The sequence below is a fragment of the Notolepis coatsorum genome (genome assembly GCF_963971535.1).
Source record: "Notolepis coatsorum genome assembly, chromosome: 19".
NCBI classification, from domain to species: domain Eukaryota; kingdom Metazoa; phylum Chordata; class Actinopteri; order Aulopiformes; family Paralepididae; genus Notolepis; species Notolepis coatsorum.
Window position 1 is genome coordinate 16,734,768 of NC_140183.1, and position 13,917 is coordinate 16,748,684.

A 13,917-nucleotide genomic window follows, 5' to 3' on the forward strand; every position below is an offset into this window, starting at 1 on the left:
GTTGTTAAAAAAAAAAAAAAAAAAATTTATACTTATAACAATTCGATAATTATCGATATCGAGAAATAAAATAAAATTATCATATCGTTATCGCGATATGATTTTTTTCCATATCGCCCAGCCCTACTTCAGCCTATTCCTTTTTTCGGAAAGTCCACACCAAGTGTGTTTTTGATTGATCTGAAAACAAAGACCAAAAATAAACTATTCATCATCATCATCATCATCATATGCTATTGCTATGATCTAAGACAAATATTTACAAACAACTCCATGCCAAACCCAAAAACTCAAATTTGTGATGTCATCCGGTATAAAGTCTGAAGTTGCTCCATAGACATCACGTGGGAAAGATGGTAAACCTGACACCGAGCAACCAGGGGATGTTCTGATTATACAGGGACATTTACTGTCATATTTCATGCTGGCAAGTGCTTGGAGACGGCTCCAGAGCCTTCAGGTTGCCAGGGAATACAGATTATATTCTACTTGGAAGACATTCTGGTTCTCAGAGAATTCTGGTAGAGCACCCGTCAATGTTGGGAGTGGCTGTGAACTGGGGAAAAAAGGGCTCCTTCTCCCCAGCCAGTAGATGGTTTCTTGGGCAACATTCTGAACCCAGGCTCCATGCGAGCGGCTCTCTCTCCTCAGCGACAGGAGGATATCCTATCATCCCTAAGAGAGTCACATCCTCGCAGAACGATTGTGCTGTCAGGCTGGATGGCTTCAGTCCACTCAGTGGTCATCTAGGTCTTCTTCACATGTGCTAAATACAGAGGTGGTATTTCGATCCTGTATGCCAGTATCACTATGAATTGAAAATGGGGGACCCTGATGTAAACAAGACAAACGTCTTTCTCTGGTCTGCATCCCCTTAACAATTGTGTGTATTGAGCCGTACTGTATTGTACCCATTCTGCAATCTGTTAAATAAAGTTTTCATTCATTCATTCAAGAAAGAAAGAAAGATTTCCTGAGGTTTCCCTCATCTGTCAAAAGAGACCTGGACCACTGGAGGACCTCTGAGATCCTCTTGGAGGGTTTTCCTATGGGCAACATATAGTGCAGTGTTCACGGATGCCTTCCTAGCAGGCTATGGCAAGCGTTCATGGGCAAGCACTACCGGAGTCTCATGGCCGGTACAGAGGGACTCAAAAAGGAGCTTCTATCCCCAGGCCATCAGGATACTCAATGACTCTATGCAAACAATAACCCATCCATTCTACATTCATTGCACACACTCACTTTTAACATTCACTTTATACACTACACCATTTTTATATATTTATTACTAAAAGATTTGCACTACATCTCTACCTCATTTTGCAATTTGTTTGCATTTTGTACTTTAGTTTTGTATAGTGTTTGGTCTTTATTCCCTTTACCTTTGAAGCACAATCCTAGGGGGTACCAAGCATTTCACTGTAATGTACACGTGTAACGGATGGTATCGTGAAGCGCAGTCACGAAGGGCTGGGGTGAGTAGCGGTGCTGTGGGTTAAACTCACTCTCATCCTCAAAAGACAGATAGACACGTTGCAAAGTAGTGAATTCACCTCTTGGTATAGCGGTCTGTGCTGTCGCCCGCGGCGTGGGAGACCCGAGTTAGAAACTTCCTGGGGGCATTGAAGTTTAAGGTGACGATGTCACAACCGTTACCTATGTGACAAATAAAACAAAACTTGAACTTGGCTCTATAGGTGGGTAGTCCCCCTCATCCTTTTTTTTTATCCACTTTTTCTCCCATTTTTCCATATTTTCTCCCATCCCAATTTTAATATCATCCAATTCAACCCTCCCCTGTCACGGATGCTGTTTCTTGCCTCCCACAAGCCGGCTGCAATGTGGACTAAGTCATACATAGCACAAGTCCCCTCCGGTACTTGAGGTAACAGCAGTCGCATCTTTTCACCTGCGCAGCTCGATCTCTCAGTGGCGAGGAGTAACGCATGGGAGGCTCACACTGCCCCCGACACTTCCTGATTCTACTGCGCAGGCGCACCAACCGACCTGTAGGAGTCGCTGTCCACAACGCCCGATCCCCACCCATCAGTTTCCCACCCCCTAATACGGCCAATGTGTATTAGTACGGACGACCAGCTAAACTGAAAGCAAATGTGGAGCGCTGGGCTCGAACTGACGAGCCCAGCGTCTCCAGCATTTCGTGGCGAGTGCCTTGCCCACTACGCCACGTAGCCGCCCGGTAGTCCCCCTCATCCTTGCGCATAAATGTCCTGGAGCTGAGAGGACGTTTTCTCAGCCTAGTGAGAGACAGGCGTGTCTCCATCAAGATGGACATGAACGTATGTGTTTACCCCTCAATGGGACCTTCAGTACTAATTACACTTTTGGGAGCTCCTTTTATACCTCTGGAACAGACATCCTTGAGTCGGTTGTCTTTTACGACAGCTTGCCTCTTGGCCACCACATGGCCTCTTGGTACAGTATAGCTATGTGTAGCAAGGCAGACGACTACGCCACCCTAGGTTTAGTCCAAGAGCTTAGGGAGCTCTGTATTCTATATAACTTTAAAAGAGGAGGTTCTTCTATAGTTTCCATTACATTATATCCAGAGTGTCACATTTATTTTAGTAGTCCATGTTTAAAACGATTAAAACAACTAAAAACACTATAGAAAAGGGACAGTGGATTTACATACCGTGTTTGTCCAGCACAGGAAGGAATGCTGTACTGGACCGACATCCAACTGATCTGATGTTTTAAAGAAGAAGACGTCTTTAATTGTCATGCAGATTTAACACACACATGCGAGATGGGCGACACATAGGAACACAGGGATCATCCCTATGTTCCCCGGGTCCTATGTTCCCCGATTGATTGATTAATTGATTGAAATTTTAATACATTTTTATTATTTTATTAATTATTAATGTCCGCCTTGTTTCGAACTGGTTTAGCTTAGGCCCTCTTTCGAAGTTGGTTAAGGTTAGAGTTTGGAATCAGGGCTGGTGGTCATACTGGCTGTACAATCTTTGTCATCCCCCTTTAATGCAATCCGTAAGCATAAGAATTCGACACTGGGCCGCGTAATACCTTTCTTGGAAAATGTTGTTTATTACATAAACAAAAGCCTCAGATCAGATGTTATCAGATTGTATTGTCCTTGCGAAAATCTCATTATTCTAATGATCTCCTGTTACCCCACTCGGTGGTCGTTGCGGCCTGGCTGTTATCCCAAAAGCCTGTCGTCGTGGTCGTGCCACGTCAGTCCTCCCCTCCCTTTCCCCGCGAGGGGAGGGGGAGGGGGAAATCGCGTCTCTAGTGGTTCTTCTCTTCTGTGGGATTCATTTCTTAGTCTGCCCTTACCCGGAAGAAACCTTAGTTATATGATCTTCGTCATAGCAACGACAGGCCCGCCCCTCTTTCCTCGTTACTATGTGACACTGCCATGGCAATGGCTTTCAACCTTTAACACACATTAAAACGTCTGTTTCATTAATGTCAAAACTCTCTCTCTGCCCATTCTGCCTGCTGCTGTTCTTATCAGTTTGTTATGTGCTGATGGAATGCAGACACCCTGCTCGCTGCTACAACAATGACTGCTGCTTGCCTCTAAACCGCCTCCACCCTGCACATCTACCTCTCTGACCTGGCCCCTTTAGATGCTGTCACCCACCGATATATATATACATTATATGCATATAGAAAAACATAGACATCCTTAATTCCTCCTTCAGGATCAACAAACTACTTGGCTTTCAATTAATTATGCTGTTGTTCGGACGCTTACCACTTCACCTCTCTGCTCTGTTTCACCCAGCTGATAACGGCCCTCTGCCCAGTTTGGCTGGAGACAGACATACATGCTAAAAATGATGATAATGTTATTATCCTCTTAAAACTCATCTTTATATCGGTTATAAACCAAATGAAAATCATCGATTTCCTTCACTCTGGGACCAATCCAAGTGCTCCTGTCCATCTTCGTCAGGGACACGACAGTGTCAGCTATCTGTTCTGCATGTTTTTCCATTGGGTTTATCTTATCTGGACGGGAAACCCTTGTGAGCACGGGGAGAAGGTGCAAACTCCACACAGAAAGGCCCGGGAGATACCCCACCTGGGTAGTGGGTACCTGGCAACACGGCAACCTGGTCCCTGTTAGTATAAAACTGAGTTCTTTGGATTGATATGATGAGCCAGGAGACGAAGGTGAAGTCAATCGATGGTATTTATTGACACAGGAACACACAGAGGAACAGTCCTGGAGACCACAGCCCTCCATGGGGGCTGTGTGGCTCTAGAATGATGACACAACCATGCTTTTATACTATGTGGGTTCCAAATTTAGCAAGCCACTGATTAATAAATAGATGATCAGGCTTGGTCATATATGGTAGTCTGATGAATCTGGTTTCACTGGCCTGTGGCCGGAGGAGGATAGAGCCATGCATGCACATTAGGTCACACAGGTCATCAGGTCAATGTATTTCTATTCCTAAGTGCCTGGTTTGGTGTCGTCACTCGACCCACTGGCCACATGCAGCGTGAGGGAGACGACCAGAGGAGCTTTAGATAGAAGAGCTTAGAAGATATTAGATATTAATGATTATATTAATGAAATATCTATCATCCCCAAGCGGGAATCTAACCCAGGACCTTCTAGCTGTGAGGTGACATTGTTAACCACTACACCACCGTGGCGCCTAAGGCCATAAGGCGAGGGCTTATATACACACAGGGGCAGTTCATCAGCACACCTGTGACCGATAAAACAATTAGCTGTGGAAAATCAAGGGGCCGTGCACAATTGACATCAAATCAAAACATGCAAAATAAAATCACAGCAAACCAAAGAATAAAAATCACACAAATCTAAAAACATTCTAAATAAAAGCACTGCACACTAAAAATCCAAATGAAAAACAGCAAACAGTAAAAGTAATCAGGTTCACCCAGTTACATTATGCAAGACGAATTGTTAATGTGTTTTCTGGACAGTAGCTGAGACCATTTCTACTTGATGTTGTTGTTGTTCCAGAAACATACTGCAGGGGGAGTAGTAGCACTATCTCTGAGAATTATATTCCTTGTGTTTTTTTCCAAGTTGCTTTGTCACTTAGTCAGGTGTATGTTTATGTTCATGTTCATTTGCACATATAGATACAAATACAATAAAGATAAGACGTTAAAACATTGTGCAGGAGAGGTTAGAAGGTTAGAAGCTAAACATGTCTTGTGAAGATACCTTCCCTTAATATCAATATTCATATAGGACAAATACCGGTAAGAACAATCATTATGCAATCGTCAAGGCTTCCAATCCAAACAAAGGGCGATGAAAGGTAAGATGCATTACAATGAATTCATAAAGTGTTATACAATTTACTAATGAAGGTCCTTTTAAGATGTTTTTTTTTTAATAATGGTAATGTAGATGTGGAATGTAGTGATTGTTCCAAAGACATGGCTCACTGTATTTATTAAGGGAAGTCAGACAATACCTTAATCACAATACCTGTACCTGGAATGTTTTCTCTATCTTATCTTATATTAGAATTCTACCACTCGCAGGCTTCCAGTGGCCCTGTGAACCTTGTGAAATTACCATTAGAATGATGGTAGCTTCTGTCAAAAGGCCTTTTATGGGATAAATGTTTATTCTTAACCCTTTCACTATCACACTACAGAAGGTTAACCCTTTCACTGCCAGATCACAAAGGGTTAACCCTTTCACTATCACACTACAGAAGGTTAACCTAACCCTTTCACTACCACACTAACCCTCTGTAGTGTGGTAGTGAAAGGTTAACCTTTGGTAGTGTGGTAGTGAAAGGGTTAAACCTTATATCGTCATTGTTCCATGTAATGTATCAGTGAAGATATTAAAGTCAATAACCAGCTGAACATGTTCCAGTGGAATCTTGAAAATTGTATTACATGCAAGCCACCAACAGCCTTTAATAGACTACCTACACGAAAGGCTATATAATTTTTTTTAAGATAATACTTAATACATTTAATTACCTCTCTTGGCAGAGGCCGCGGTGTGACCAGCAGTAGCAACCCCTCCCTCTATCCCCACTCAACTCCAAACCACACATCAGACCAAAACAAAACCAAACAGGGCTTTTTTTTTTTTTTAGTTTTTACACATTCTACCTTTAACAGATGAGTTTTTTTTTTTTTTACTAACAAAGTTACATCAGAGTTTGTATATTTTAGTAGCCTACATGACTCCTTGGGTAAATCAAAGATGAACCCTAAACAGACCCTCCCATCAAAGATCTGCCAGAGATTGATCAGTCTCTTTGAGGTGAAAAAGTCACTATGAATTGAAAATGGAGGACCCTGATGATGTAAACAAGACGAAAGTCTTTCTCTGATCTGCATCCCCTTAACAATTGTGTGTATTGAGCCGTACTGTATTGTACCCATTCTGCAATCTGTTAAATAAAGTTTTCATTCATTCATTCAGGTCAAAGTTGACTTGTGGTGGTTTGTGTGGTTTGTTGTGGTTGTGAGAGGGTTGAACAGAAGTGCCATGCCATCATGACGTCACGTGGCTCCTCCCCCTCCCCCTCCTCCTGGACGCGTCACGGGCCACCGTCCGTCAGAGTCGAGCGACAGACGGAAGATGCTGAAGAAACGGGAGCTATTGGTAAGTTTCCACGGTGGGATTTTTTTCTGTTTCAGATACACATCATTATAAGACAGTTGGCGCCCGTCCCTCGAGCTAAAAACAAACGTGTACTGCAGTGGTTGACGCAACGACTGTAGTATCATCATCGGCAACGGCACGGGCGCTCTCTAATATAAGGCTAACGGGCTAACAGTGGCGAGAGAGAAGCCTGAGGTAGCTCATGTTAGCTAACACTAGCTAGCATGTCGGTGACATTGTTGTGTTTACATGGTCGTGGTGGGTGGCCCGGGATTCAATACTACTTGGGCATAATGTTGGGGGTCGCTGCCAGACGTTAGCGGTCCGGCTGGTTAACGGTGTGTGGTTTGTTTATTTAGCCGGTGCTGCGGTGTGGTAACGCTAGTGTTCTAACGGTCAATGTTGTCTAACATTATACGACGTAGGCTTTAATTGAGCAAAGGACGTTACACGAACAGTGGCAGTTGAATGAGTTTAATTGATTTAGATCAAATCCGACTGTTTGCTTGATGTTAGGTTGGTGAGTGACATTTGTGTGTGTGTGTGTGAGAGAGAGAGAGACAGACAGACACACATGGTGGTGCAGGCGTTCGTTGTTGTAGGCAATTCTGTCAGCGGTTTGTAATAATTATGATACATGCAGAGATCCCTAAAGGAGAGTTTTGTGTGCCTGTGTGGACGCATATTTGATAAGACTCCTAAAATATCTATACCGATAGTGAAACGATACTACGGGGGACTCTGATGTAAACAAGACGAAAGTCTTTCTCTGGTCTGCTGCATCCCCTTAACAATTGTGTGCATTGAGCCGTACTGTATTGTACCCATTCTGCAATCAAATTTCATTCATCCATTCATTCATTCACGGAAAAAAACACACCAGGGAAAGTAATGGAATAATATTATTACTAGACATCCTGACATGACAGAAATAAATAAATTGATTAAAAAATGTGCAACAGAGGATAGGTATGTAAAGTAAGTTTGAACTGTTTTTATTAATTGTGTAATTTATTTATAGTATATCACATTATTCATATTCACTGTATAAATAAATTTGACTGGGAATCTGGGATTTAGCCATTGCAGTTTGTCTTACCTTGAAAAGTCTGGGGTGATGTTTGTACCAGTGAGCGACTAGGGTAATGTATGTACCAGTGAGAGATTAGGGTAATGTTTGTACCATTGAGAGATTAGGGTAATGGTACCAGTGAGAGATTAGGGTAATGGTACCAGTGAGAGATTAGGGTAATGTTTGTACCATTGAGAGATTAGGGTAATGTTTGTACCAGTGTAAAAATCCAGAAAGATAGAAGTACTGTCACCCTGTGCGCTCAGTGATGCAGTGAGACACAGTCAGGGCCGGACTTGGGAAATCATTCAGGCCAGGAAATATAGTGCGACATATAGCCACAGTCAGGCCACTTTTTAAGTGGGGGTCTGGGGGTCCCCCACCAGGAACATTTTAGTTACAAAGACTTAATTTTCCTGCGTTCTGTTGCAGGAATTTTTGAATTTGTACCCTTTAAATGCCAGTGTTTGTGATGGCATCACAAATTATTGTTAAAAAAACTAAATATTTTCAATATCAAATGCAAAGTGGATTTTTCTGGGGGGGGTTATTACAGGCTAGCATATGTCAATGATTAGCAACAACACTGATTTCGATGGATTTTTTATTCTTTTTCTAATGGTCCCGCCTCCACCAATCACAAGCGGCTCCCTTTGTGTGTGTGTGAGAGAGAGAGATAGTTCTCCAATTTGTGTGAGTTTAGACTGCGTTACCCTCTGTCGCAGTGATCTCCTGGTTGTTCCCCACCTAGGTTCTCTAACTATCGCGCTGTCACATTAACTAGAAACACTGGCCTGGCCTGCTTCGTTCTAAGTTCAGTGGCCTGACTGCGGGCAAAAAAATTATTATTTTTATAATCTCCTGGTGCTCCCGATGGCCAGTCAGGGCCTGGGCACAGTGATGCATTATAATGTTTGTACTAGTGAGAGACTGGGGTGATGTTTGTACCACTGAGAGACTATGCTCATGTTTGTACCACTAAGAGACTTAGATAGTATTTACTGAGGATGGCCAGATAATGTTGATATTTAAACTTAAAAAATAATTATACAGACTACAGAGAGAAGCTTCAGCAAGTACAAAATGCTACTGACAGACAAAAGAGAATCCCTCACTGAGGAAAACACAAAGCGCCTAACCATTCATGTATCACAATGGTGATGTCAGCCAGAGATGGTGAGAAGCATGACCTTTAACACATTGTCCGCCAGGAACGGCGTAAGTCGTTATTGCCCGCCACGCGTTGAACGCCAACAACGGCGTAAATCGTTTTTGGGATCAATATTTCATTTTTTCGCAGTGTCATTCATAATTCATTCATCCAGCCTCCCTCCGGACTGCAGCGGCACCCTGTCTGAGATTTCAACGCCCTAAATACCGCCGCCTGGTGGATGGTCGGGCGAGTTACACTCACGTCAAAGTGGCGGTCGGTGCATTGAGGAAATCCCTCCGGCAGTCATATCTTGTTACGGGACTCCAGACAAACACTCGAGTGCATTTGGATCGCTTTCTAAATGCAATAATCGATATGCTTTCGGCGTTTATTGCGCCATACAAACTGGAAATGGATCTAGGAGATCGGCGTCAAATAATTGGGATATTTTTCCTCCAGTCTCATCGGCGAACGGTAAGAGGACACTAATGTTATTTTCAGTCCGATTGTCCATTTCCTTGTTTGCAATCAGTCTGATCAATATATCAAGCCATACTAAATAAAGCCGTTACTGACAATCAAGGAATTATCAACGACCCCCCCCCCCTTTCCTTCACGCATGATGAAGCATAATGTATGCCGATCATATACATTTACATTTTTTAATATAGCGTTTATAGGAAAGAAACGCCATAATCTATCATAACTATCGTTTTTGGAATTACTGCAGAAAAGCTTAAAAACATACTTATATTCTCGAAGGTATTAACACAACAATGTACGAATGTAAAAATATAACGTTCCCACATCCGGAACGATAGATAATCAATGTTGAATGGGCCATAGTAATGTCAATATAGCAATACAATTTAAAAAGTTATAGCCCTGCAAAGAAGGTAAACATCTCCATATGCTTACAGTGCTGGCAGACTGGGTACAATGATGGGCACAACCCCCGGTGCCCAATGTGTTAAAAGGACATCTCTTTGAAAGAAATTACATTTTAGTTTTTTTCTGATTAATTTTAAACATATTATTATTTTGTATAATTTAACTATTTAATTATTCTCTCATGTTTGTACTAGTGCGGTCAGGCGATTAAAAAAATTAATCTAATTAATTACAGGATTTGTAATTAATCTAATTAATCACATTTTAATCGCATAACCATTTTATGCCTGATATTCTATATTCTATAATCATATTTCAAATTGCATGTGTCCAGATGGCAGAATTCAGTACTGTATCTACAAAACCTTCTGTTTAATCATCTTCCATCTATTAATTTGCTTAGATTTTTCAGGTCTGGTCAATTTGAGCATGGTGTTATTCACAGTCAAAGAAAAAAAGAAATGTATTGATATTCTCATTTGGTTCATTACAATTTACTCAAAATAAAATTTTCATTCAATCAATCACCGCGCAGATTGATTGATTGAATGAAAATGTTATCAACAGATTGCAGAATGGGTACAATACAGTACGGCTCAATACACACAATTGTTAAGGGGATGCAGACCAGAGAAAGACTTTCGTCTTGTTTACATCAGGGTCCCCCATTTTCAATTCATAATGAATTGTAAGTAAGGGTGCAACTTGCACCGTGCAATCCATTCTTTGTGGATCTAGCCCACAGTATTTCTGACACTGGGAATACATTCCCTGAGATTCATAGATGTCCCTAGAATCAGATACCAAGAACATGCAAATGGACCATATTAAAAAAAAAAAGTCTGTAAATGTGTATTCTACATTCTTATGGAATGAACGAGATAAAAAAAATAAAAATAAAAATTGTAATTAATTTTTAGTTCATTTTCATAACGCGATAATTTGCTGTGTTATTAATTAATCTAATTAACACTTTGAGTGCCACGCCGGGTTTTCCTTTTTACCCCCTTGATGCTACCATCCACTTCAATGTTAACGTTAATATCGCCTAATCTATGTTTTAAATTATGGCTATGTGTCTAATCTGCCCGTCGCTTATCAAAGACTATTTTCCAGTCAGTGCTGTCAAGGCAGATTGGTTTTTTATCGATTAATTTCCGTTTCAGAGCATTTTGAAAAGCACCCGTTTTGAAATAAAAAACAGTTCATTCTAGACCATTCTGTGATAATCGTCTTTTACTGGAATATTCCAGAACGTCGATATTCGTCGGCCTATTTATGAATCGTTTTCAAATAAACGCTAGATGATCAATATTATACGTGCACGCAAGCACATTCGCGCCGCGCACGGATAATCGGCGTGTTCATTTCCTCTTGGACTTTTCCAGTGAAACCGAAAGAGCCCATTTCACAAAATAGCCTATATCTTCATCAAAATTATCTAGCGGTGCTCGGGTATACTCGGGTAGGCTCGCGTGATGCAATATGATTTCAGATCGCTAAAAAAAAAAGATTCAGAGAAATCTCGTGAGTGGCTTTCAACATAACTATTGGAAACCCGAGATATCTCGTGTGTGGCAGTTAAAGTGTTAACGCGATAAACTGACAGCCCTAGTTTGTACCAAATCAAATCAAAATCAAATCAAATTTATTTGTAAGGCCCGACAACACACGTTAATGTCCCCATGGGCCGGACGGACACGTCTTCTTTAAACAAGTCAAGAAGAAACATAACAATAAGTCGAGAACAAAACAAGAACACCATAAGGTCCAACAAATTTAAAATAAAAGCAAAATAAATGAATGAATGCAAACACTCCCAGACATACATCACGAGAAGCTAAGGAAAAACTCACTAAAACCTAACAATAGGGGAAAAAAATGCTCCACAGGCAGTGTGGAGGCGAGAAACCTTAGAAGGGCCATTCAAGGGGATCTCCCTTCTTAGATGTCGGTGATAGTAGTGTTGCAGACTGACAGTTGGTAAAGCATGCACTCATGTGTGTAGTGAACAGTGATGCCACAGATTACTTGTAAAAGTAATCCGATTACTGATTACTCCTTTAAAAAGTAATCCAAGTTACTTTACTGATTACTTGATTATCAGAGTAACTTAGTTACTTTGAAAGTAACTAGGTTACGAAGTCGTCGTCGTTCCCCCAACAGTTTTTTTTAAACGCTTTATTGAAAGTGCATAAATTGTTTTTAACTTGTTTCTCTGCACATAACGTAAATTGTTAAACTAGTGCTTCAGCTTCTGTACCATCAAGTATGGTAAAGCAACAGTCTATGATGCTCACAGCATTAGAGCAGCCAGCCAGTGGTTGTACAAAACCAGTGTATCTATTCACATCTAACAAATGCAGGCTGAACTATTCAATTATATCAACTGTAACTATTAAATTGTTTTTATAAATGTCTCTCTATAAACATACAATCAGTCTCTCTTTAACATGTAAATTAACTGTAAATCTGGCAAATAAGAGCTTTTGCTCTCCCACCATCAAATATACATTAATCAATAGGGAAAGAAACAATCTCTCTCTTTTGCTGTTTGGCTGGCCTCCGAGTCCTCCTGTACCTGAATGAATGAATGAATGAATGAAAACTTTATTTAACAGATTGCAGAATGGGTACAATACAGTACGGCTCAATACATACAATTGTTAAGGGGATGCAGACCTGAGAAAGACGTTTGTCTTGTTTCCATCAGGGTCCCCCTAAACTTCGTTTAGACAAGCGTTTTGGGGTGGAATTCTCAGACGAACATAACAACGGAGCCCTGCTGTCACACGATTGGCGCATATGTCACATGACGTGCTGTGAAGACCCGCCCTACTCTGCCTCTGATTCGCAGACTGTGGATGGGGAATGTGATTGGGCCAAAGCAGAGTCACTCACAGACAGAGAGTCCAGTCACGCCGCGGGACACATTCTTGTGTAACCCTTTCACTGCCACACCACGTCACTCCATAATAATAATAAGAAAAACAGCTCAAAATGTATTTTTGACTGTCGAAAACGAAATAAAATACTGCATTCCGCCTGCATTATGAATTTATGATGAGATAGTAACGAAATAGTAACGCACAGCCACTTGGACAAGTAACTGCAATCAGATTACTGGCTTTTAAAGATTAACGCGTTAGATTACTATTTTCGGGGAAAAGTAATCAGATTACAATAACGCGTTACCGGCATCACTGGTAGTGAAACACAGATGAGTGCATGCAATAGCAACTGAACATTTAGACAAATTAAAGATAGAGCTGATAGCGATGGCAACTGAACATTTTGAAAGATTAAAGATAGAGCTGATAGCGAATCTATTTGAGGCACAGGGGCGGCGCAAAGAGGGTCGCGTCCTCCCCGTCTTAATCACGGGACGTCCAGCACTCCGGTCATCACTACGAGACAGCCGGAGACAGGGAGATAGGGGGCGGCGCAGAGAGGGTCGCAACCTCCCCGACATCATCACGGGACGTCTAGCACTCCGGTCATCACTACGAGACAGCCGGAGACAGGAGGGCACGCAGAGAGGGTCGCATCCTCCACCACCACTGAGAGACTAGGGTAATGTTTGTACTAGGGTTGCAAATTGTAAGCACGTTCGTTCCTTACTCGATCATTGATAACGTTAATGATCAATCAATTGATTAATTGTAACTAAAAATACCCAATTTACCAAACAATAACAAATGTATTTGTTTCCTCAATCAAAAGGTTTATTTCCGCAGCAGTGACATTGCATTCTCGCAACATTGCATGGCATATGCAACAGAAATGTAGAGGCCTAGACATATTAAAACACATTTGTCTCGACTCTAAGCGGACGAGCTGCATGTGGCAAAAAAATAAAAGTCACTCTCCACTCTCCACCACGAAAGTACTAAACTCCTTGGAGTGATGCTGGATTGCACTCTGTCTTGGTCTCAGCATATTAATTATATTGTTTTAAAAATGGGAAGAGCAATTGGTATTTCCAGGAAATGTGCTTCTTTTGTTGCCCGTCCCCTTTTATGTCAGATAGTGCAAAGTTTAGTTTTATGTCATCTTGACTATTGCTCTGCGATGTGGTCATCTGCTGCCAGTGGTGACTTCAGGAAGCTCCAGGTGGTCCAGAACAGGGCAGCACGGTTGGTACTGGGCTGCTCACTAAGGTCTAATGTGAGCCGTATG

General features: G+C 41.5%; 1 protein-coding gene across 1 annotated transcript in view; it reads left to right on the forward strand.

Moving 5' to 3' along the window:
- Window positions 1–6,563: 6,563 nt before the first annotated feature.
- The window catches only part of atp2c1 (ATPase secretory pathway Ca2+ transporting 1), a 98,585-nt gene continuing 91,231 nt past the window's right edge, over window positions 6,564–13,917 (forward strand). The window contains exon 1 of the mRNA XM_084336551.1: window positions 6,564–6,622. Coding sequence (XP_084192677.1) covers window positions 6,599–6,622 — 24 coding nt within the window. The 5' untranslated portion in view covers window positions 6,564–6,598. The remainder of the gene's footprint in view (window positions 6,623–13,917) is intronic.